General features: G+C 50.6%; 6 protein-coding genes across 6 annotated transcripts; 2 read left to right on the plus strand and 4 right to left on the minus strand.

Annotated features, from left to right (window-relative positions):
• Positions 1 to 5,879: 5,879 nt before the first annotated feature.
• On the plus strand, positions 5,880 to 7,622 carry P153DRAFT_400548 (uncharacterized protein; the record flags this gene model as incomplete). Its single annotated transcript, XM_033671835.1, has 3 exons — positions 5,880 to 7,071; positions 7,099 to 7,331; positions 7,385 to 7,622. 3 exons carry the CDS (start codon positions 5,880 to 5,882, stop codon positions 7,469 to 7,471), a joined length of 1,512 nt encoding a protein of 503 aa, XP_033519442.1. The 3' UTR covers positions 7,472 to 7,622.
• A 4,166-nt stretch (positions 7,623 to 11,788) lies between these two features.
• Positions 11,789 to 12,857, minus strand: P153DRAFT_118782 (uncharacterized protein). Its single transcript, XM_033661961.1, has 2 exons — positions 12,731 to 12,857; positions 11,789 to 12,675 (listed from the first exon to the last, which is right to left on the minus strand). The coding sequence occupies exon 2, from the start codon at positions 12,640 to 12,642 to the stop codon at positions 11,974 to 11,976; it is 669 nt and encodes a 222-aa protein (XP_033519443.1). The 5' UTR covers positions 12,643 to 12,675; positions 12,731 to 12,857; the 3' UTR covers positions 11,789 to 11,973.
• Positions 12,858 to 13,744: 887 nt separating this feature from the next.
• On the minus strand, positions 13,745 to 14,147 carry P153DRAFT_389905 (uncharacterized protein; the record flags this gene model as incomplete). The annotated part of the gene is made up of 3 exons (XM_033670880.1): positions 13,745 to 13,941; positions 13,992 to 14,051; positions 14,111 to 14,147. 3 exons carry the CDS (start codon positions 14,145 to 14,147, stop codon positions 13,745 to 13,747), a joined length of 294 nt encoding a protein of 97 aa, XP_033519444.1.
• Positions 14,148 to 15,931: 1,784 nt separating this feature from the next.
• On the minus strand, positions 15,932 to 17,347 carry P153DRAFT_379123 (uncharacterized protein; the record flags this gene model as incomplete). Its single annotated transcript, XM_033669847.1, has 2 exons — positions 15,932 to 16,160; positions 16,212 to 17,347. 2 exons carry the CDS (start codon positions 17,345 to 17,347, stop codon positions 15,932 to 15,934), a joined length of 1,365 nt encoding a protein of 454 aa, XP_033519445.1.
• Positions 17,348 to 18,402: 1,055 nt separating this feature from the next.
• On the plus strand, positions 18,403 to 19,408 carry P153DRAFT_118953 (uncharacterized protein). The gene is made up of 2 exons (XM_033661962.1): positions 18,403 to 18,689; positions 18,792 to 19,408. The coding sequence occupies exons 1-2, from the start codon at positions 18,575 to 18,577 to the stop codon at positions 19,316 to 19,318; spliced, it is 642 nt and encodes a 213-aa protein (XP_033519446.1). The 5' UTR covers positions 18,403 to 18,574; the 3' UTR covers positions 19,319 to 19,408.
• A 988-nt stretch (positions 19,409 to 20,396) lies between these two features.
• P153DRAFT_434746 (uncharacterized protein) lies at positions 20,397 to 23,908 on the minus strand (the record flags this gene model as incomplete). Its single annotated transcript, XM_033673103.1, has 10 exons — positions 20,397 to 20,466; positions 20,779 to 20,910; positions 20,966 to 21,004; positions 21,054 to 21,160; positions 21,228 to 21,368; positions 21,451 to 21,628; positions 21,674 to 21,709; positions 22,191 to 22,713; positions 22,765 to 23,469; positions 23,521 to 23,908. The coding sequence occupies 10 exons, from the start codon at positions 23,906 to 23,908 to the stop codon at positions 20,397 to 20,399; spliced, it is 2,319 nt and encodes a 772-aa protein (XP_033519447.1).
• Between the last annotated feature and the right edge of the window lie 711 nt (positions 23,909 to 24,619).

Consider the following 24,619-nt stretch of genomic DNA (forward strand, 5'->3'; position numbering starts at 1 on the left):
GCAGTGAACCTTTCCAAAAATGGTTTCTCTATATCTCCGAGAGGTCAAGGAGCATTGATCTGCCCCAGTGCCTAGGCTCGCATCTTCTCAAGCGGTTGCCTGCCCATGTTGAGCTTTGGCGCGTCAGGCAAAGGCATCACAGTCCCGTGCAGCGATGCAAGAACATTGGCCACGACGCCACTCTCAAATGGGAGGCCGACTCGACACGGCAGGATACGGACCAGATACTTGGGACAGCAATGTTTCAGCTCAACCAGCCGTCCATGAATAACCCATGAAGCGAACAGATGATCAGAGTGTTTGCTCTGCTACCTACAGCTGCCCTGGATTGGACGCTCGCTCTCCGCGGCGTTCAGTCAGCAGTGGATCAAAGGCGGGCCAAGGGTGGGCTGGGGTTGTGAGCGCCACGGGCCGGTAGCCGCTGGCAGACGACAGATCAACCCGCGGATGAATTGAGGAATGAAGGCCAACTAGGGCTTAGAAGGAAATCCTCGGAGGCCGTTACCTGTCACGAAGACCATAGCGGCGAGTCTACTTGGCTTGATAGAAACAGTCCAGATGTGCGAATTTAGTGGGAAGAAAGCCACCCGCACACAAGCGCCGCCAGCTCGTTGAGGCAAACGCGCAGAGTGACGCTCGAGGTTGCATCGCCTGGAAATTGTTGGTTGGAGCATTCACTACGCCATGATCCGGGTTTCCTTCATTCCAAACACACCGTGACCCGGCAGTGCGGAAGACTGCACAACGCTCCGAAAAAAGGCAGAGCCAGCCTTTGCCGGCCAGTCGCCACCGCTCAGCGGCTCTTATCCAAGACGGCGTGACGAGATGCGCGCGGCGAGCGGCATATCCAGCGCCGGGGTGTGGGCGGCAAGGGAAACAAGAAGAACGGGGCGCCGACTTTCTCGACAGTCGGGATTGATTGAAATCGATACATGGGGTGGCCGTGCAGGGAATCGTGAACCTGATGGCCCGCAGTCCACAGTCGCTACTTCCCCGCCCGGACACGCCTTCCCGCTTTAGGTGCCTAGCGGCCTTGGCTGCTTCCGCTGTGCAGCATGCTCTCCTCAACCTCCCAACTCTCGACATAGCGCGTGGGGAGGGTTGAATTAAGCATCACGAGAGTATGCTGATCCCATCACTGGTCCAGTGAAGGTTTGCGTGGACGAAGTAGCGTCTTATGTACACATCTTACCCACAGTGCATGTGTGTCGCGTACCCTTTCAGCGCCGGGAGCTGAGCAGCGACGAGTTCTCTCATCTTCGCCTTGCGACCCTTGCTCAAAGCTCACCGGAGATTGGCCCAACTGCCAGTGAGCAATCAGCATCTGCCAGCGAACAACGTATGCCGTAGGAGGGCTTGCTGCAGCAGCCAACATGAGCCCGACCCGAGCGCTCTCTTACCACACCCAGGCATGGTCAATCATCTGACGTAACTCGCCAGAGAACGCAGTAGCAGGGCTGTCGCTCGCTCTCCGAGTGCCTCACCGCACCACTAGCACCACCCTTAGTCATTCGGTCTAAGCCAGACTTCTCACTGCACCAACGCACGACAGCCGTTGAAGTGCAGATTAAGATGGTGGCTGAGTGCATCTCAGGAGATCACGGCTTGAACAGGAAGTTCAAGCTTACCATGGGATCACAAAACACCTAGATTCACATCGGAGTGTCCACCGTCGAGGCACATCGTCCTGCAGCCTCCCGCCCCCACCCCGTGACAGAGGCTTGGCATCCAACCAGCTGCCATTGTCTGATAGCATCATGGCGAGCTGCAGGAACTCGAATGCACCGTCGGGACAAAAATAGGAGATGTCTTGGTGCGTGTTGTTATGTCTCAGCCGACTCAGACCAGACTGAAAGAGACAAGATCTCCCGTGACTACAACGTCCTCACCCGATTGCGTACGCGTCGTTGCACTGGCATTGATCATTTCTGGCTCTCTGACTAAGTTACGGTCAAGGAGAGCTGACATGATGCAATGCTCTATTCCGGTGTCTTCCACCATCAGCGGCTTGAGATGTTATTGGCAAAGAACTTCTTAGTTGTTCGATCTTATTCAGTTTTTCGGGATATCGTTTTGAGTGTGTTAGCTCTCTGGCCGATGTAACTCTCAAAGTCCAGTTTCTTGACAGTTGGCTTTGTCCACAATCCAGCGTTGCCGTATCACGAAATTCAAAATCGCCCATATGCGGCTCGATAGACAGGCTCAGCTCGCAATCACCCAAACCCGGTTATCCGGCTTTAGACCTCACAAGCTTTAATGTCTGGTGTGTCTCTCAACATAATCGCCCAGCTCACGTGGAAATGCCCATCTCTTTGTTATAGAGACCTTGTTTTAGTAAACGGAAAACAGTCCTCATTGAGTCGTCTGATAAACTAGCGCGAAGCATTACAAAAACCTGCAAGCGTGAAAACGTCGATCTAAGAGATATTCCTTTCCACTGGGTTTTGCAAGTCAGGAGCTTCGAGATCACATGTAGCCCATATTGATCGGAGGTCTAGTTAGGTACGTGTATGTCCTGTCATTTACGATGCCACGACTTGCATAATGAGTTTCGTGGAACTGTTGAATCATTCGACCCCACATTACATCGGAATCACGGACGTGCTCGAGACAACATCCGCTGGTGCTATGGCTTGGATTTGGGTATTATGCTGGCTGGCATGCCAACATCAACACGGCTGACCAACGTTCTATGGGACTGTGGATCAACACCCGGTAACATGTTTGGTACCTCGGATACTCACACGAAGAAACTACCACAATTCCCAGAAACACGCTTCACGTAGGTACTTGTCATCCATGTTCACGAGTTGGCAGTTCGCCCTAAGGTGTTTTCACAACTTGGTAGCGAGACGTTGGCGCTGTACGGCGCGGCCGATAGCATCCACCGAGGCAACAACGACTTCCAGACGGTGGTTCGAGACGTATCCCATCTCAAGTACAGCCAATCAAGAAGAGCACGAGGATGATTAAGCCAAGCTTCTTTGGTCGCGAGTCTCTATTCGAGCTTGGCAAACGGCAACTGCCCCTGGAGCTTGATGTCCACCTCCGTCACTCGTATGTAAGATTTATGGGCGACTGAGCGAACCCGTACTGCTGGAACAAACTGTTCATTCCAATTCATCAGGTTCCCATCTTAACAAAGCTCTTGTCCTCCTACGACTCAGGGGTCACAGAGCATCATGGTAGTCTTGCAGGCGGATGCTGATATGCGGACAGCCTTTGAGATACGTTCTCGGCCAGTCTCCGAAGATTACGAGTACAATGGAGCCGTTGTATGACCATCAACCCCTCAGATCAGCTCATGAACGATTGGCCTGTGCAGATGCAGTGGAAGCAAACCACACAACCGTTGGGAAGTACCGCATCTAACTTACTGGATCAGGAAGACGTCAGTAAGGGAGATTTTCTGGTTGCTTAAGATGGCCTCAATCACATTCGTGAACCCATGTCTAAGCCCAAGGCGTTCTACTAGCGGGCGCACAGCACGGGCATCGTCACAAGGTGCGTCCATTGCCGTTTGAAGCGTCAACGGACCGCAGAACATAATCCGGGGACAGGCAGTCAATAGTGCCACAGTGCCGCAGCATGTTTAATGCCGTAGTGATTTTATAGCGCAACTCCTAGCCTAAGACAGATACTGGGTTTTGCTTGGGCAGTGAAGACTTATCGGTTAATATCTGCATCCATCCAATATATCACTTTATATCGGAGACAGTGCGCTGATCATAATACCAGTTTTCGGTTTCTTTTGGCGCCCAACCATTTCCTCTAGCGATCCCGAGAACACCACTGCCCCTGAATGATATAGACTAGTTGTGTACTGTATCCACTGAACACGACATCCGGCACTAGATGGACAGCTTAAGTGAGTTGTCTCAACCCTCTTCTGTCTTGTTCAGACTGAGTCGCCGACTTCGCGCCTCTGAGACATCCCATGTGGGCAAAGTGGTTGGCAACGTTTATCAGATGCAGCTGGTAAACTGTCGTTCGCCCATGTTTCAAATCCCAATATGATTCTTTGATGTCGTGGCTGCCAAGCAACTATACCAGTAGGGTTTCCCTTGACCTTCGTCCTCTTCGTTTCAATGGAAAGCTCCTTCGTTGGCTCCAATCTCTTCGATGATCACGTAATGCTGGATATTTTGCCTTCTCAACTTGTTAGCTCCTCGAATTAGCATATCATGTGTGCGTCGCTCACACCTAATAATATCTTATGTGCTTTCTTACTAGTTGTTCTCAGATTCGTAGCCTGAAAGTTCGGGCGCTCGCGTTCTGGCTACCATAACATCTGCAAGATCTTGTCATACTGATCGAGAACCGGCCGCTACCACAACGCGGAGATTCGTTTATGATAGTCCGGCCCGTCAAACGGTCCAGCACGCGCCACACGGTGATGAGTGTCCAGGAATCTCTTGGCCCTCCAGTCACGAATATGAGATGACCGCATAAGCTTAGTTCTTGTGTCATTGAACTTTCTCGAGTGCAAATCCTGGTAATCGAGTAAGGCCAGTGGGATCACTGACAGTTGTTCGGTCGCTGTAGTGGTATCAAACCGGCGCTGACCTGCTCACTACACATCTAGGGCCGGAGAATTCTACGATTAGGGTTACGGCCCCTGAGCTGTGGCGAGACTGTGTCGGACACGTTTCTGGCGGTGGCGTCATCGAGTCATCGATCGTCAACATGTGCGCCGGCCTTTGCGTTGTTCTGTATGGAGGGGTAGAGCGAGCCTCATGTTCATTGTTCAGGGTCTTTGGCTTGCCCCTGCTATCGGCGGTGATTTTGCTCCAGCACTCATCACTTTCAGCCTGGATCTTGCTGAGAAGCGACAGAGTTCCCGGTTGGGATCCCTGTTTCCAATGAATTGTTCTCATGAAACGACTCTGCTTATATCACAAGCGTTTACGGCAACCTTGAAGCACCTCGCTAATTCTATTGCGTTGTGAACCTGCGTCGGTACGATGTTGAACATGTGCAATAATCGTGTCCCACGGTGGCTCAGCTTTTTTGGCATGAAAGTACTGTTGCCTTCCACCAAACGCACCACTTTCTGTCGATTGATATGTGTGGGTTTGTATGCGCTTAGAGCTTTCCAGCACGATATATCCACTTCAGCCCACGAAACATGAAGCCGTCACTTCTTACGAGAAGGTGCTATGTATACTTATCGAGATATATATTGAACTCTACTACTAAACGAAAATCCGAAGTTGTGACGTCGTCGATAAGGGACGCCTTTTGAATGACTTCAACATGCTGTTAACAGCATCATTGCAAACTTTTAGTCAAACATATCTCTACCATGTCGAATCCCACACCTACTCCCAGCCGACAAAAGTCTTTTCCTATGGTGCATCCATAATGATATCTGGCAGTATTCTGCCTCAAAGTTTGGGTGAGTAAGCTTGTGGAGTATCATACGCAAAGGTGTATTCAGGACATCTAGATACAGACATCAGGCAAAATTATATCAACGACTCGTTCCTACGTCCAAATCTTCCACACCACATCGTCATCCTCACGGGAGAGTCTACACCAAGTTTTGCTTCCACTCGAAACAACCATCTCAGAGCCAACTAGCCGGTTGAAGATGTCATGTCCAGCGATACACTTGCTTCATCACTTAGTTTGATGGTATAGAGCTCGTAGAGTATCGCAAATAGCACGTGAAGGTATCAGTCTTAGAATCTATGCTTTATCAGATGAACGACAGCGTGATAGCGGCAGCAAGCGGAATTGCGGGTTTGAGACGCATAAGTATATGCTTGATTCGTACTCTTGCAAGTATCAAATTCAGCCAAGTTCTTTCTCTGATCAAGGTTGCTTTACTACCGTGAATCAGTCCTTCCAGACGTCAACGATAGGGTTCCTCAAACATGGCCAAATCGGCAAAAGCTTTTGGTGGTATAGAGTGGACTTCCAAGGGCGGTTCAAACTCTTCAAAGAGCTTAAGTCCAAGATCTGACCGCAGCTTCGCAAGTTCCATGGAGAAGATTGGTCAAGAGTCTCCACACTCGAAGACAGCCTTTGCTCGACTTACATACCACTTGAGAAATTTGCCTAGCTTGTATGTTGCAGAGGTGGAAACCTTCTCTGATGTCTCTCAGGCTCGATCGATGCCCCAAGGAGACAATGACAGCCAGACTCACATCACCAAACCGGATTGGGAGCAGGTCCGAAGCCGCAGGCTCAGAATTGAAGCATTGCGCGAGCTTTCCGAAAAGCTGTCCACTGACTCCAACGTTCCAGATATCGTTACTGAAGTCATGGCTTTCAACGCATCGGCAGGGCAGTTCACTGATCACATAATCGTCCCACTCCATGGTCAGAGCCCGGAGTCTATCAAAGCCATCAAGCATGCTCTAGGGGCAAAGACCGTGAAGCTCGAACGAACAAAGAAATTTTTCATGGCTGAGAACAGTCCGGACAATGAGCCTGTTCCTGGAGACATCAGTTGTATGATCATGGAAGGTCGAACTTGCACAGAGAACACGCTATCCACCTTGTACTGGAAGAGTCTTGCAGTTCTCATTCGCAAGCGCGCAACCACCACTCCGACCACAAAGAGCGGGATCAATCACGAGTTCCTTGAAGCCTGGCCTCTGGACGGAGATCATGCAAAGATTGCACCATCCTGTCACGCTAAGACCGACACAAAGTATGATGTCCTGCTACGCAACAAGTTGTCTGTCGATGAAGCGCGCAAGGTCCTTCACTTGAACTACGATGTTGTAGTAAACGTCCCTCAACAACCACTTCACATCACGCTCTTCGATTTCTTTGGCGTAGACTCGATCGACGAGAATGACTGGGTGAATATACTCACGATCACCAAGCGCTTCCTCAAGGGTATGCGTGTTCGCTGTGGATACATCGCGCCCAACAAGGGAAATGGCAAGAAAGCTGAGATTCTCAATGCGGAGGCTACCGACCGTGGTCGCCAATTCCAGATCAAGGAGATCAAGATGCCAACCGAACTACCTCACTTCAACGTCAAAGACAAGGTCAAAGACTACAGCGTCGAGTCATATTTCCAAGAGTGCAAGTTTCATCCACGAACGAGATTGGGTATGTCACGACTAACATTACATTCAGATGTCAAAGAGCTTGCATATCCCTGGCTACCAGTTGTATCAGATGGCCGGGGCCACTGGTACCCGCTCGAGATGCTATTCAACGACGATCCTCAGACTTCTGATCGGCTCACATACCTCGTTCCGGAACTGAAGAGCAAGGGCATGTATCTACTCGATGATGAACACGAGGGAGAGAAGAAGATCCGGAAGTCAGGTGCTGATTTTCTGGCGCGTGTCATTGTCCAGAAGACTGTGAGTTTCGATATACCTCTCTTTTTATATAATGATATCTAACTAGTTCTTAGCAGAATAGCAACGGGGCAGACCTTTTCGAGACAGTCGGAGATGCCGAGTTCGAATTCATCAACCCTGTCGAACATGCCTTCCTCTAGGAGACTCGGGATGTTGATCTCGAGAATTTTTCCTGTCAAGTTGTCATCCATTTTCTTTCTCATTTCGTCTTGCGCTTACCGCGCTCGAACCTGTTCCACAGTCTGCCCTCATGAGTTTCGTTAGTCTGAGTTTTCTCATAGATGTTCTACCTTTTTTCTTCTTAGATTCGACTGCTATCTCGCGATTCGAGTTCCCGCGCCACAAGTAGACTACCCTCATATTGCAATCTGGTTCTGCGTTCCTACTTCAGCGTTTCGCTTTGGAGATATGCATTGGGTTTTCAATTGCTACGGTGCATTTTAGAGGTTTCCTCTTACTCTTGTGCGACGCCTTTTAGATTTTGCGTGCTTTTTCTTAGATAGACTCACCCAATAGACTTGATTTCCACACTCTCAGCGCACTTAGCATCATCTCTGACCCCATGACGTGCCAACCTCTGACAATTTCTAACTTGACTGTGATGATAGCGTCGTATCGCCACTATTGAGCATGCAAACTGTACGCGCACACTCGAAAATCGATACGTGCTAGACACTCGAAATCGTCTCGCACCCGAACGGCAATCAACCCGAATCCCACGACCGACGAACAGATAGAAGTATGCGTGGCAATCGCAGGCGCTCAATTCGATACGACGCCCGATAGGAGAGTGTGCCCAGCCAGGGCTCTCCAGTCGCGATACAACAGTTGTCGTCGTCGTGACGTGCCCGGGATAGCGGATCCCCGCACGTTCGAGTCAGCGCAGCAGCTTCGAAGTTTGGGACCGAAGATGTTAGCACCCGCGCCGCAATCGTGCAGCAACCAATCAAGGTCAGCGATACAGTATTAAAACAGCCAGGCGCGTATGAGTAAGATAAAAAGGGGCTGGCTGTTGATATTGAGTCCAGTATGAAGACATTTACTGAAGTTTGGCTGTAAGTCGAGCATCTGTGATACGTGTTGGAGTTCGCGTGTAGGTGCGAGTAGCAAAGGGTTTGCCCACAAAGATGTGGGATAGACATCTCATGGAAGACTGAAAGAACGGAAATATGACATGGAAGTAAGTTGTGTGCAAGAACAATTTTCAATTTAGAGGAAAGGAGAGCGCAAACAGTCGTTTGTACGAGTTAACTGGAAGATAGAAAAGAATTCATCGAGGACTTTTTTTCGACGAGTTTGACCATTTACTTGAATAGAAAATAAGGTTCCTTACTCTTTATGAATTGTTGGAGGTGCGGATATCCCGAGCTCAGAGTTTAGCAACGTAAGAGATAGTTCCTCCTGGGTATTATCGACGAGCGAGGGCTGCCATACAACAAGACCAAAAGGCTGCTTTTTCTTCGGAAAGTGTCTCCTCACCTCCGTTCCTGAGTTTGATCCACCAGGTTGCGAAGCAGTACATACCCGATGTCCCACATCCAGGTCTACTACCAATACTCTGCGCATACGATGTATCTGGCATTTTGATCGAGCGCAGTGAAATATATAGGCTGAAAAGTACATCTGCATACGACGTGGGCTGAACTAATCATGACAGCTCCAACAAGAATAGGGTTCTGAGGAGATGACGTGGATATGGAAACGTGGAATGGTCTTCCGAGACCCGTGAGGTTTGCTAACTATCTCTGGTGTTAGACTTAGCGAGTGCGGATGACAAGGAGTGATAATTGAACATAGAAATCACACTTTGCTGGCATAGTCGTAGGTGAGGATATGAATGTTGATGCAGATACAGATGTTGTGACATAAACAACGACGTTGCTTAGTATACCGCAGACGATGCGAGGTTGTATTTGCACAAAGCATGCACCGAGACTAAGTCTAAGCTCTGGTGCTGGACCACGAAGGATAAGTTCAAAATCTTTTACTCGTTTTGGGGTATTTTGTCCCAATTGATCCATGAGTCAACTAGCTATACTCAATGAGTCGCCAACGTATAAGAAGAAAATTTGCTCGCTATGTTAAAGACGTAGTGCATTATATTAGGTAATGGCAATCCTTTACTAGGTTTTTCACGCCTAGAAATAGGGGGTTCGATGGGTACGGTAGATTGCGCACCTCTGTACCATGACTCGTCGATCATGACATGATATCGAGCGGCATATCTGGATGCATAGCTACCGGTATGGCCATGGCATAGAAGACCAACGCGCAGCAAGGCGGCATATGTTAGCACAAGCGTCCTGGATTTCTCGCAGCCGGGTCATGATGAAGTTCGATGAGGGTCTGGATTTCTATAGTCGGGACGGGCCGAGGCCTTTCCCTGACGCCGCTGCGCGTGTCATGCAGCTTAGAGTTTATTTCATGAATCTCTTGACTAATGGAAGATATGATGCAGTTTGTCAACGCTGGGAAACGATTTTAGCCTTCGCCAGACCCGGGGCGTCTGCGGAAATTCGATCCGGAAGGATGAGTATATCGAATGGCGTAACGAAGATAGAAGCATAAGTTTCGCATGAGATCTGCGAAGCCCGACGGCTTTCATTCGGTCGGGCCGGGTTTTACCCGCTTCCATCCCGTGATTATACTTCCTGGTCATTGCAGACCGGTAGTGAGGCATACTAACGCACACTAAGAATCGTCCATTGTCAAGAAGAGCCGTGGGGGTACAAGATTGTTGGCTATGATTCTGCGCACAAGACCCCAGGTTCTTCTGTTTTGGTTGTTGATAAACTCTTATCCGTTTATAGTTGTTCTTATGGATCCGGGTTCTTCTAGAGGCATATCGTGGCTCCGAAGAAATAGCGTGGATATTGCGCGCGTGACCTTATGGAGGTATGGCGCCTGCAAGGGTGCCCATTGCAAACCGGACATGCAGGACTCCTCTACCAATCAAGCACCCACAATTAATTGTTTAAACAACCAACTAACAGATATACTCGTGATACCGTGTTTCCGTGTGTCCGCTTTGCAGTAGCCCGCACCCTATTTCCCTCTATTCATCAGTGACAAGTGTGTATAGTTGCTTGTCGGCCCACACTCTAAACATGGCATAGTCTAATAGATCGGAATTCCAGCCGGCTTGAAGAAGGTTCAGTCTCCGCATCTTACCGTGTTATGTCTCGATAAATGTTCGCATTCCTTGCCGACTCTACGTACTGTCTCGGCGACACCGAAAGGAAGGACTTTGGCCAACGCGCGAGTCCGAAGCTAGATTGTCAGAAGCAACGGTAAGAAGGTACAAGGTGACTATCTGTGCGTCAGTGGCTGTTTGGTGAGTTCAGCATGCCTCCTCATCATTCGGAGAGGCGCCACATAACTAACAAGTTCTACTATGGGAGGTCATCCGACGCAGCTCTGCGATGTTCTGCTGTGCGATGACTGTCAAGAACTACGTGTCAACAGAATACGCTCGAACTCGGCGAGCTCAGAGGAAGAAGTGTCCTCGGTCGAACGAAACGGCATCGGAGGCGGTAGTTATATACCAATGTGACACATCGTGGTACACGAGATAGTGGAAACGGCGAATCGATCGTCGCCTTCAATACTCAGCTTTCAGATGCTGTACCCTGAGGGCGTATGCGATAGTATGAATACTCCGCAGAGACCGCCTCTATTGTGGTATATTGTTCGGGTTGGCCGGGACAGATTGTGTTCCAGCGTCGTCGGAACGGGTGCGGTGCGGCGCGGCTGGTCGTTGACGGGCGCTTCATCGTACTGGGTCCGCACAAGAGTGACGTGCTATCCTCGTGAAGATGGAACAAGCAATGCTAGCTCCGCCGTTGTTTGGTACGGTTGTGTTGTGGTGGGAGAGCAGGACGTTCGGTGCGTCGATACGAGTCTCCTGAAGGCGATGCCTTCGTATGTGTGTGACCGACCATGAGGTTAACTTGAGCTTGAAGCTCAAGGACAGTATGGTGTACATTGTGATGATTGTGAGGCTTGGTCGCTCGAAAGGTCTGGACAGGTAATCAAAACACGAGCTTCGATCGTGAGTCCACAAAACGAGTGGTGAGTCGAAGCGCCTGCGTCCTCAAGGCCTTGTTGTAAGTAGTTCTCTCCGATCGCTAGGTTGGTGAAGCGCGAGATAGGAAACGTAGAAAAGGATCCAGGGGACACTGTGCCTAACAGAGTGGAGCCACCTCGGCAGATCGGCCTCCATGTCTCGTCACTAGGAGTGTAGATAGATCTCAAGGACACACCCAGCACCATCGCACAAGGACTTACTTAGTACCAGTGTTTCTGAAGCATGAAAGTCTTTCTCGCTGTTCGGTTTCCATAACTTCGTGTCCCAGGGTTGGGCACATAGGCAGAGAAGGACTGAGCGATGTGGGTCTAGCTTGGTGTTCACCCACTGTGAGCCCCAGGAGAGCTTGCAGTTCAACCATATCTATTTAGACGTGTACTGACTGAAATACTGTCGGCTAATGTTTGTTCATGTATTGTGTGATACCTCAAAAGCGCGAACGATTGTTTTCGCTGGAGAGTTCCGACACTTGCTACGGCGAATGAACGTGTGAGCTCGGCAGATCGTGTGAGAGTGGATGCAGCGTCTCGGGTGAGCGGGAATATTGAGAGATGTTCATGGGTTCAGCGCACACTTCTGTGAACAATGTTCAAAACCGAGGCTCTGCTGAGAAAAGGGTTTAGAGTGCCGGCACGCGTATGAAAGTTCTGCCTTCTGCTGCCTTTCCCAACCAATGATGCTGGAAAGTCTGGTTGAAACCGTATGTCGCTCATGTTGATCGATATTGTGGGATTTCCACTGCCAAATCAGCCAACATGCATCCCTCCGAGACAGCACTGGCGATCTCCAAGAAGACCGCAGCACCCCAGAATTGACTGCGGCATTAGCCACATGTCGAGATCGAAGTGATCGCGAGAAGGATGGATTTTGTCTGGCCACGCGCAATACGCAACAAATCTGCACTGAATATTGTGGTCGGCTTGCCCGATCCCAAGGCGGCACTAACGAATTGACATGCTGATAACGAGCACTACGGGAATGTCCAGAGAGTGGACCTTCTCGTCCAATTTGCGATACTAGTCCCAGCCAAGTCTCTTTCGTACTTGCGAGGTCGGCCACCCCACAAATCCAGCCACACTGACCGTGGGCTTCCAGTGAGGAAAATCGCTTCAACGTCCTCGAAAACCTAATCCTGGAAGGAAAGCATGCGTGCGGGTATGGTCCCGAGAAGCGAGATCGATCTCTACTTCGTCTGAGAGTCGTAGCAGCGTCGATTCCAATCATGTTTGTGTACTGTCAGAGTATAAGGAGAAATAGCTACAAGATCTCGTCAACCAGCAGCTGTTGGTGTACATGAAGCGTGAGCATCTACCTTTCCGCCGTCCCTCTGAAATGGCGTGCTTGTAAGTATATACTCAAACCCGCTTTGGAAGTCGGCACGGACGAAAGCTCTCTCGGAAGTAGGCCAGTGTGTTGTATCCCTGAGCTCTAGCGAATCCACATCTGGAGAGTCGAACAATGGCCCGCGCCACGCGGGACATCTCGTCCACCCACTCAGCGCATGGCTCCATAGGTAGAGTGATCCAAAAGCAGGAGTGATACCCGAGCTTGCAGGCAGAAACCCCTCCCGTCCCTCACCCGTAGACAGAAAAGCTCGCTTTACAGGCCGAAAAGATACGACTGCCTTGGATGCCTGATACTACCGGTCCGTAACTTTCCAGTTGTCCAATGCTTGCGATTTCCCAAAGACTGGCATCGGCCAGGTGCACGCCATGGATTGACAAGAGGCATGGACAGGCTCGCCGGAAAGACCTCGCCTCCGGGGCGTGTAACCCGCCTGCCATACAAAGCTAGTAAGTGGCGAACGCTCCACACACATTCTCCATGTTGGGAGATCATCATTTGTGAGAAAATGATGAGGTCTTTGCGAAGACCTCGGGCTGAGATGCTTGTATCAACACGCGAACTGGACGGCGAGTCAGAATCAGCCCATTGCACCACAAGCGACAATCCGATAGCGACAATGTAAGAAGAATAAGTGTGTTGGGAGCGTGATGAGGATGTGAAGAGACATGGTGTGTGGGTGAGAATCTTCAATTCGAACTTTGGTACGCTAGTCCTTAGCAGGATTTCTTCTCCCAACGTGGAAGTGACAGCTCCGCTACACAAAATCCAGCAGAGGGATTGGGAGAGTACAAAGCCCGATAAACCGGACATTGAAGGTACAAAGCGTGCAAAACTACGAGACGACCGCCCTCCACCTTTCCCATGACCCCTGTTTTCCAACGCCCGCAATCCCTCCCAGAAACAATATTGAAAGAGTGAATCGAAGCAGAGTACCCATAGCACGCATTTCCTTCGGCCTACTCCTCTTGGAGTCCCACGCTCAAGCGGCAATAGCAATTCGATAGTGACTCGCCGGTGGAGGCTGGGTAGTAGGATCGACATAACCAGTGAGTTTCCGCAAAGCAATCTCGGCAGCATCCTCTTTGGCTTGGTCTATATAATTACCATCGTACCAAAAGCGGGCTGAATATTGGGTGCCGTTGATTACAGCGACAGTAGACCAAGCTGTGCGCCCGCCTGAGACCCATCAGTATGATAGAAGTTGGGCGGAAAAGGTAAGTGATTACCTCGACGATCAGATACATCCTGATAAGCCGGTTCTCCAAGACGTCGGACCATGCAATGGTCTGCTCATTGTTAGATACCTTAGGACTGAGACTTGGATTCAGGCGCATAGAAAACATACCTCTAAGACGTTGCGTCCAAGGCTCGCGGTTTGTCATAGTGGGAATTGGGTATCTTTAAGCTCTTAAGTCTGAAATTCAGCTCTTCGAAGACTTGTGTGATCGCTGTCACTGGCTGGGGAAAGATAGATGATGATGATTGATGCCGAATCCCTCTCGGGAATCCACCAGCTACTTATACAAAACCGCAAGATCGCCTCACTTGAAGGAAAGCAGATGATACGAAGGACGAGCAACGATACAGATGCGAGAATCCGAACAAGAAGTCATGATCCCTTCTAATTGACATGCGAATGGACGTTGGAACCCGTCACGCCTGTGAGGTCCCGCCTGCGCAATTATACATTTTGCGCTGCCGGAACTACATGTTACATCGCTGGGTCCAGCGGGCCGAACGAAGGCCTGGATCCAACGTTAAGGACCGTTGAACGCAACGAAGAACGAAACGACCAAGATGATAGAAGGAGGGGTTAATGGCGGCCTAAGAAATTAGTATCATGTTCTATTCGATCTGTCGCTGCAAATCCTTCGACCTGCAGCTCGATGAACTAGAAACTTCCGCGCAAAGACGTTTGCCGTTTGCCGTGCCCACCCTGTTTGCATGCTAGACACCATCTAGTGGGAAGCGAGCCAGCTCACCACGCAGGAGTAGCTCATCATACTTACCTATGATGCCCCGACTCTATACACGATGTCTTCGTGCTACAATTCTGTCGTCTATACATTGAATAGCTGTTGCACTCGACGTAATCGTGAAGCGAAAAAAGGGTGTGTACATGGTGAGGCGAAAGAATCTCGCTTGACTGTGCAGTGGAGACCATTTGCAGTCTGAGCTAGAATGATAAGACGCATTCAGGCCGTCACATGGTCAGCTGTGACTGCGTCGGGTGCCTGCTGAGTGTTTGTGTGATTGCAAATTCAACAGGTTCGATAACAGCCCAGAAGAACCCAGGTACGTATCGTGAAGCGAAAGATTGTGGAGAGCAAGCAAACCTACCTCATTGATGCCCAACGTCTCGTTCGAGCCCTCGGATCGACGACTTCAATTAATGTATACTGGGAGATGTTAGAATTGTCTACACAGACTCCATGGATGCTTAGGTACGCTCCGAACTTCAAACAATTCGTTTCAAGTTCAACAAATGATGGCAGACAAAAGTTTGCGTACACGTTGCACTGTGCAACATGCCGCGACCCGCCTCGTGGAGCAATCATAAGGCTGGCGCTAGCATAGCTTCAGTACCAATACCAGTAGGACGGTGCGGTGATTCAACCCGAGCAACAATTCTGCTGCTATTGTCGCGACGATGTAGTACGAAACATATATCTCCCATAATACACTCAATGAAGGGTTGGGAAGCCTTCAAACGGTGTTATGGCACCGTCTGAAACCAAAATCCAATAAGATTCAAAACCGAGCAGGTAGCTCTGAGGCCGTAATTCATCCGATATGGAAGCGAAGTGTATGCCAAATCCAAGACGTGTACAACAGCTATCGAGACCAGCCGGGGAGACGGAAGGGTGCGAGAGTTTCGTCCTGCAGGAAGACAACTCAACAACAAATGCAGCAAACAATCTGCTCAGCCAACCGAACCACCATACATGCAAGTATGCACGCCCTGATCCGAAGAAACGCTAAGATCAACGCAACAGTAATAACAAGAACGAGAATGATGAACACATGACTTCGTTGTGGAAAATTGAAAACAACAACAATATGAGTCAAAAGATCGCCACAGTCTAGCCACTGCGTTTCTGACGGCTAATGCACTCAACCTTGCAACCTTGACAACTCTCCCATTAAAATAACTCCTAGTAAGACATTAAGTTTCTATAAAAGACTCCGAGTACGGAGAATGATGTTTCTTCGGGCTCCCGCCAGTTCGGTTGAACATTTCATCGATCAGCCGCTTGGGCCCAACATACTCCATGTTCATCATGAAAGAACCATTTCGGAGAAGCGGGATGTGCAGTTGCGTGCTCTGCTTGGAGTGAAAGCGGCGCTTGATGCAGTCATCTGCCAGAGCCATGAGCCCTGTCGCAATAACGACGCTGGGACTAAGATCAGTTTCCATGTATGGCATATGACAGGATGCTACTTACTCAGAAATGTCGGATTCAGCGCACAAAATCTCCTCGTCGGTAATGCGCATATATGATGGTGGAATCCAGCCTCCCCTCGCAGTTTCCTCACGTGCCTCATCTGCAGAGAGGCGGACAGGGCAGATATGGGCTAGTGGCTCCTTCTCGTTGTCGTTGCGGATGAGATAGTAAGACACGATTTCTTGATCATGCTCCTTCTTCACGATACGTTTCCAAGAGTAATCATTGCCCCAGTACTCAAAGGCGTACCGTTTGTTGGACTTGGTGCCTCTACGTTTAACGTCGAGATGGGCGTAGTTTGAGAACTCAAGTTTGATCGTGTTGGTAGGCATCAGCGCTCGCCCTTTGGAATAGCCTACGGACTTGGGATGTGACTCAAACTCTTCCGCTCCCAGTGCGTCAAGGCCACTCTGCATCGACTCGTAGCCAGAATCTGAGCGCTTGAGGCCTGCTGAAGTGGAGGGACGTGACTCAGGCTTGTGCACCAAGCTTGCAAGCGCTGTGCTTGCGCGCTGCAGAATCGGGCGTTGTTCTGAGGGTGGCTTTTGGTACTTGCGTATTGAATGGCAAACCTCACGGCCAGATTCTCTGCAGTACCGACGGAGAGAGAACTCTCGAGTGCGCAGGTCCTTCATGCGGAGATGGAAGAGGGTGTAGTTTTGTATTTTGTGATTTCGCTCCTCAACCTGCGTGTCGACCCTCAGGTTCATGTTGCCATCTATTGTGGCATCGTCGTGGCGTATCGATATGCGTTTTGCGGTGGGGAAAAGGTCGCCAAAGTCGCGGGGTGTGGTGGGGATGGCTTCGACGGTAGAACGCGGCTCAAGATGGTACTGCGGGACCTCGTACTCTGGCACATCGTCAAAGTCATCGCCGACATCTTCTTCTGAGGTCGAGGCGTACGTCTCGACTGAGGCGTGGGCGGGTTGGACTGCGTATCGATTGCAGTCGTTCGCCGGCGCAAAGTCGTCCCGGTGCCGTCCTTCTATGCGAGCATGACATGTTTCGCTGTGCACCAGCGAGGGTCGACGGTCACTGTACTCTGTTGGGGCCGTGTCGTATGAGCCGCTACTGCCGCTGCGGGAGTGAGTACTCTTGCTCGATTGATACTGGCGCCAATGTGGGTGTTGCGACATGATGCAGTGTTGTGTGTTATTACTGAATGGTATTGATTGTGGTGGGTTGACGCGTAAGAATGTGTAGAAGGTCGTCTATTGAACGCGCAGCCAAGTACCGCCGACGTATAAGTATAACAAGCGGGCAAGTGAAGCAGGCGCAACGATGCAGGCGATTAGAAACAGCACATGAAAGGGTGACCTGGCACGAGGGGGCGGGAAGTCGCAAGGATGGAGTATATCAACAGCCACTCTGAACTTTGCGTAGGCACGAACAGCAAAAGGCGCAGGTCATGGCGTGGGATCTCGTACAGTCTTCTGCCTAAAGTTGCGCAGCATTTGACGACTCGCGCGGGCCTGGAATCTCGATGCGAGGTCCTTTGATCGCTGCCAGCGAATATGCTTGCCACCCTACTGCAGCGACTGCACACTTGGCTTCGTCATCGACGAATAAACGTCGTTCCACGCCGCCGTCGCTACAGGCGGGCGCCGTATCACACACCCCCACCAATCAAGAGCGCGTCACCCACGCTTTGCAAGCACCCATCAGCACCACCATCCCGTCAGCTGTGCAACGCTCGCGGCACCTGTTCGATGGCCCTTGGGAATGAGCTTCGTTTGCGGTTTCTCGGCCAAGCACGCATGTTGCGTGTGGGTAGCAAGCGCTCACTCAGCCCTGCAATGTTTCAGTGAGCAACCACACCGCCTGGAGCGCAGGCCTCCCTGTCTCACCCCTCAGCGCTGGTCGACTCGATGCGCGCAAGCAGCGGGACGATACGCTGCACGGCGATCAAATCCACGTGCTGCCGCCGCGACACTCGAAGGGCTTACCCTGCTGCACAAAGACGGTGGGGAGAGCGACATTCCACATCGACGTCATATGTTGCAGACGACGCCTTTGCGCTGAGAATCTCGGGTACTGTGTGCAATCGTGGAGTGCATGTCAGCCTCCATCTGTTGTGCACCGATGACTTGCTCGGATGCTCAGTCTGGACAGGGCTGTCGACAGTGTTGGCTTTGCAAGAATTGCCGTGCCTAGTGGACGCTAAACGCTTCTCCGTACCGCTCGATCCCCATGACCATGCCCATGTTACTGGTCACCCGCGGAAATCCGCCGTATCTTCAGCACCATAGCTCCGCTCGATCAGCAGGTCCACAGCGTCCACGGCTGGAAGGTGCTACACACCCCAACCACCCACGTGATTGTGCAACATGAACTCTGCGTCAACATGAACACACAACACGCACATGTATGTAGAGCTGGCCGATCCCTCAGCTTCTCTTGCGTCTTCTCGAATCATTCCGTCTCTGCAAGCCTCGAAAATTTCCCTCATATGCGCCTTCCCCAGCCAATCGATGGCAGGTACGTGTTTGCCTCAAACGGCAACCACGACATACCTGGCGCACTGTCCTGCATCGTCTTGAGAACTTCATCTGTTTTCGTCGAGCTTATGTTCAAGAGTAGACAAGCGTGGCCTCGTCACCTCACCGTTATTGCCATCATCCAATTTGTTCGGATCGTACACTCGCATCGAGTCCTGCGCTGCTGGCCTCCCTGACATGGAATGGCTCGCTGAATCTAACACTAAGGCAACCTGGTTTAGCGACGGCGGACAAATTTTACCAAGATTCTCTCGCAGTGCTGATGGACAAGATCCTGGACGGACACACTCACCAATACACTTGCTGCCCCGTTTCGACCATACAGGGCTGCATGATTGTGTTACACATGGCCATGTATTTGCCTACTGGAGGACCATCTCGTTACTCGATTTCGTCTGCTCACTCGTTGCCCCACGCTCCCTCGTTCCTCCAGGCTCCGGTGCAGGTGGCAATGTCCTCAGCAGCTCTTTTCGGTCTACTGAACCTGGCCAAGCGAATGCTACGCTCACTTCTGTTGTGGTTCTAGGCCTCGAGTGTGCGCAGTGTGCATACGACGCACAAGCCGGTCAATGGCGGAGGTGCACTACTGTGCATACTCACACTGGTTGAGATCTACAGCGGGGATTCAACCGTACAGTCACTAGAGCCAGTGAGTAGGCGTTGCTGTCACAGGCCCAGTGGTAAGAGTATATGCTTCTGCGTCGCGGCCTTACCTCTTCACATGCATGTTCTTCCTTCGCTTGATCCAAACCGAAGACCCGACAGGATGCCGATCTACAATCGAACGACATGATTCTAGTAAATCTCATGGCCTGTAGTCAAGTTCTAGGCTCAAGTTCCTACTCTACACTTTACCCTCAAGTTTCAAAGCACAACCCCCAACTAGGCCATACTGATTTACAGCCGTCAGGCGAACCTCATAGCAGACATAAGCACGATCTCCATCTTGTTGAGTACCTCTATACGACATTGTCTGTCTCTACCTCACGTTTCTACAAGCGAGATTCTCCCTATCGCATTAACTACCTACGCTCAACTCGTTACTCGTAGTCGTAGATTTGACACAGCCTATCCCATGATCCGCTGCGAGGTGACCTGGAAGCACGGGCCAAGATTTAAGTCAATCAAATTGCGTTGTTGTGTCGGCATATCGGCGTTAAGCCCTGCCTCACGAACTTCAAATTCAAGATTCGTAACTAAAACACCGACTTACCGATGCTGAGTCTTGTTCTGATTAGTCGACAGTCGGCCCGTGCTCCAGGTCACCTCGCAGCGGATCATGGGATATACCATGATATTCTTTGCAGTATAACTATAGCCTGACTAAGCCAATAACCGCCTGACCTTACATATGTGAATGAATTCCATTGGCTGAACTAGTAACAGCAGAACGTTCACGTCATAATCACAACCCTCACAGTTCGATATCAACAGATTGCAAGATTGAGGCCGAATCCGTATATACTTGGTTGACTGGAAATCCAGAAACAACCCTGGTATGGGAGACGGCAAGATTTTTTTCAAAATCGTCCTCAATTCCGAATGCTCGACCAATGATATGCGCCTTGGACTCCCCGTCGGCATTATGGAACTGCACTGCATCGGCTTGATTCAATGTATACTCATGTGAGAAACCATTTCGCAATAGTGATGCTGTTGACGCCACTATGCATTGTGCATAGGGTATTCAAGACTCGTACCCGGCTTGGCATATAACGGGTCGGGATGATGCGGCAGTTCGCGGACGAATACTGGAGCTGGAAGAGTAATGTAACTTGGCAGTTCTTTTGTATGTACTCGATGATTGTGGAAATAGTTTCTTGGTGTCAATTGGTCTCAGCTCTTATGTTGCGACATTTTCTTTGCCAATCATTAGTCACTTGAACGATATATGCATGCCAATGCTGATTTTGGAAGTTCATCAGTGTCATTCATTGATCGTAAAGACCATCATCATGATCTAGGTTTCCCTTCTTTCATCGCCTTCTCGCCTTTTGTGCATTGATCGACGGCATCACAGCCGAATGCGTGTCTACCTTCCATTCCTCCATCAGCTGTAAATAGCTTACAACTGGCCAGAGTTGACAATGGTGACGGTGGTCTGGGTCTTGCCGCTGGAGGAGCCGACCTTCTCGATGTTCTGGACGATGTCGAGGCCCTCGACGACCTGTCCGAAAACAACGTGCTTGCCATCGAGCCATCTGTGTAACAAATGTCAGCGCTGGGTCAATCGCGAAAGACGTGTGCCAAACTTACGAGGTCTTGACAGTGCAGATGAAGAACTGGGAGCCGTTGCTGAGTTGTGTTAGCGCTGGATCATAGCTAGGGTCTCGATTCAACCCACGTTCCGGGACCAGCGTTGGCCATGGAAAGAACACCGGGGCCAGTGTGCTTCAAGTTGAAGTTCTCGTCCTCGAACTTCTCGCCGTAGATGCTCTCACCACCGGTACCCTGCTGTATGTCAGCCGATTGTTGCATTTTTCGATGCGCCCATAGTAAAGGGCGGTTTATGTCTTACGTTGCCGCGGGTGAAGTCACCACCCTGGAGCATGAACTGGGGAATGACGCGGTGGAAAGAGGAGCCCTTGTAGTGGAGGGGCTTGCCGCTCCTGCCGGTTCCCTTCTCGCCAGTGCAAAGAGCGCGGAAGTTCTCTGCGGTCTGCACGGTAATTGTCAGCAAACGTTCAATTGCGAAAGGTGGCAGAATCTGATGGCGGGGTAGATAGGAAAAGAAAATGTACCTTGGGGACCTGGTCGGCGTAAAGCTCCATCACGATCCTGCCAGCGTTCTGGCCACCAATGGTGACATCGAAAAAGACCTTGGGGTTCGACATGTTGATGTTGGGTGTGGTGAGGGAGATTGTATGATGGTGTTGTTGTCGTTGAGAAGAGGGACGATGAGGGGTGATGGAGGGGTAGCTTATGTACTGCCGTCAGGGCAACAGCTGCTCGAGATTTGCCCACCATGTGGGGTCCCCTTGCATCATTGGCCTGTCACTGCTAAAAGAAGTCATAGTGGTCACCGCTCCCCAGGTATTGAAGGAATGAGGTGATTATGCCATCCTTCGTGCTGCTCAACCAGGCGTAGGAATGCCAACAAAAGGTGATAAGAACACCATTGACAAACAAGAAATCTCCACAATACCGGGTGTGTGTTGGTCTTGCATCACTCTCGGAACATGACGCTACAACCGAGTTCCTCGACCTAGAAGGTTGAGCGACGTTTTCGTTGCCGCCGACCGTACCGACGCTAAGCTCGATACAGCATGACGCCGCCTCGGATTACGCGTGGCGTAACACCGAGCAGCTCCAACCCCAGCCTTTCGGGATTCAGGGTGTCAGAGTCTCTCGGGCAACTTGGGACCTTCACCATTGTATGAGACGACTTGGTATTAACTAGGATATAGAACTGCCACAACTCATAGAAGGAAACGCGCGACATCCACCACCAACGCCTGACGGTCACGATCACACTGCTCACAATTGACTCTTCCGCTCTGCCTCCCTCAGGAATGCCGCCCTTTCCTCCATGTCTTTCGCCTCAGCTTCTTTCCATTGCTTGATGATCGCCTCTTTCCGTGCAGGGCTCCGTGGCTCGAAGGCCATCTCAAATTTATCTGGGGTGAGAATGAGAAGCGAGTTCGACTTGTTCAGCGGTACTTCAATCTCGGTTCCAGTCGTTGGGTCGACCTTTCTCTTCAAATTGAAAGCCCATGCTAGAGCACCGCAACCGACAACAGTCTCATCCTGAGTAATGGACATCCCAAGACATTGACGCTGACCCCAACCGAAGGATGTCATTCCTTTCACCGAGGGAAACTTTGTGAGTGGCTCCTGGAATGTCGGCCAGCCTGACTCCAGCCATCTTTCTGGTCGATACGATTCCGGGTCTGGGTACTTGACAGGATTGCGAAGGAATGCCCAGTCGAGAGGCAGGATGCGCGTGCCCTTGGGAATGAAGTATCCCTCGTACCAATCGTCGGCTTCACACTCGTGAGCAACGCCTAAGATTATGTATTAGCATCTTTCCGAGTTGATACTTAATGCAGACTTACCAGTTGGTACCGTTGGCTTCCACCTCATCGTCTCTTTGATACACGCACGAAGGATCGGGAGGTTTGGCATGTCAGCGAGAACCGGGCATCGACCTTGGCAAACCCGATCGATTTCGTCTTGACACTTGCGCTGCCATTCTGGGTGGTGGACCATTGATATCAAGAAGTAGTAGAGAGGTCCCGTCACCGTGAAGATACCGACAAGACCCATCATTCCGATAACGCAAGATGCTTCGTAATCTCCGCTGATCATTGACTTCTCCGCAGTTTCCAGATACGATCGGGTGAAGCATGGTCGCTGCTTGCCCTTCTCCACCAGTCGCCGGGTGTCCTGGAGACATTTCATGAAAAAGGCTTGCTGTGTGTCATGTCGTTCGCGTTCCCTGATCTTCCATGGGTTGATTGATTGCGGAATGTAATCCCAAAGAGGTGTCAACACATTGGTGATTGGCCCAGCAGGTGACATCTGTGTGAGGAGACCCCAAGCACTTGGGGAAAGGGTTGTGCTGATTGTGGGATCGTCCCATGATAGCGTGCACATGACTTTGGAGCACATATCCTCAACGTCGGCGAAGAAGTTATCGGGCCTCTCAATAAGCCTATAGAGCAATCTTTTTGCCTCAAATTCCATAATTCCGTAATACTGGTTGTTGGTTGCCTCGGTGAGATAGGAGTGAGTAAACTTTCGCTGACGGGCCCAGTATTCTACCATACAGTTAGCTGGGTATACATCGAGTTTTGGGCTGGAATACTTACTGTTTTTGCCCATAAGAGGCAGATACTCCATTGAACCATGCGTGCTCTTCGCATCGAATAACGACTTGATCTCAGGACGATCAGAATATACCTTCGCCCGCTTGATGAGAATCTCCTCGGCTATCGACTCGTCGGTTATGATAACGAAGTTGTCGCCCAGCATTTTTGTTCGGTATATGGGTCCATAGATATCGGCCCACTCTTTGAACTTCAACCACATATACTGGATAGGCAAGTCATGGACCCGTCCTAGCCACGGTACCAGAGTTGGCCCAGGGAGTCCGCGAGGATTGTATTTGGCATTGTACTTCGAGACGGCGTCAAGCAAAGCGTATATGGCAAAGCCAAGTACTGCTACGCCGGCGACGTATAGTGTGAGAGGATGCATCCTTCCAGATGGTATATCGTGTACCAGCAGTCGAAAGAATCGAAGATACTACCGACTCGGGGGGAGAGTGATATGGATGAGGAGTCACCAACGTGGGGAGCCAGCTAGATATCACACCGAGATGCTGGTGGGCGGCCAACGCCTCAACGAACCCTCCTAGCCTTGGTCTTATGCACAAGTGGACAGGGTCAATTTCGGCTTCATGAGTTTATTACCAGGCTTTGCTGGATCAGCATGGATGACAGGTCCCCAGGGGGCGATTTAGGTCGACGGCCATGCCAACTTCACCAATGATAGAACACATCAAAGGCGTATCAATGCTACGACCATCGACCAACGCGAACTGGGACAAGCCTACCAAAGCTCGAGGCGTGTCGTATGGGTTCAGCGCCGTCTAAGAGCTGGTCGGTACTAACTGGAGCCGATCATGACATATTGGATCTGCTGAACGGCAGCGTAACGCCGACGATGCATAACGATAGTCAACACTGTTTCCTAGTAGAAACTACCATTCGGGACAGAGATGATTGGTAGGCCTCCAAGTCCGTCCATGAGACGAATTCGAAATTATATTGCGCTAGGGACAACAGCAAGCATTCTGATCAACCACCATGTCCTATCCCAGCGTTCGGTACACCGTAATGCTGGTAAGAAGTCTGTCGACGCGAGGGCTTTATCATGACCAAGACAAATCCTCTTGCTGACGATTTC

Source organism: Dothidotthia symphoricarpi, assembly GCF_010015815.1.
Source record: "Dothidotthia symphoricarpi CBS 119687 unplaced genomic scaffold P153scaffold_21, whole genome shotgun sequence".
NCBI classification, from domain to species: domain Eukaryota; kingdom Fungi; phylum Ascomycota; class Dothideomycetes; order Pleosporales; family Dothidotthiaceae; genus Dothidotthia; species Dothidotthia symphoricarpi.

Excerpts from the sequence above, each read along its gene's own strand:
- P153DRAFT_118953 (XM_033661962.1), top strand. The coding sequence starts at position 18,575 with ATGTATGTAGAGCTGGCCGATCCCTCAGCTTCTCTTGCGTCTTCTCGA. Across the intron at positions 18,690-18,791 it reads CCCCAGCCAATCGATGGCAG|ACAAGCGTGGCCTCGTCACC; the intron begins GTACGTGTTTGC and ends GTTCAAGAGTAG.
- P153DRAFT_118782 (XM_033661961.1), bottom strand. The coding sequence starts at position 12,642 with ATGATTGGAATCGACGCTGCTACGACTCTCAGACGAAGTAGAGATCGA.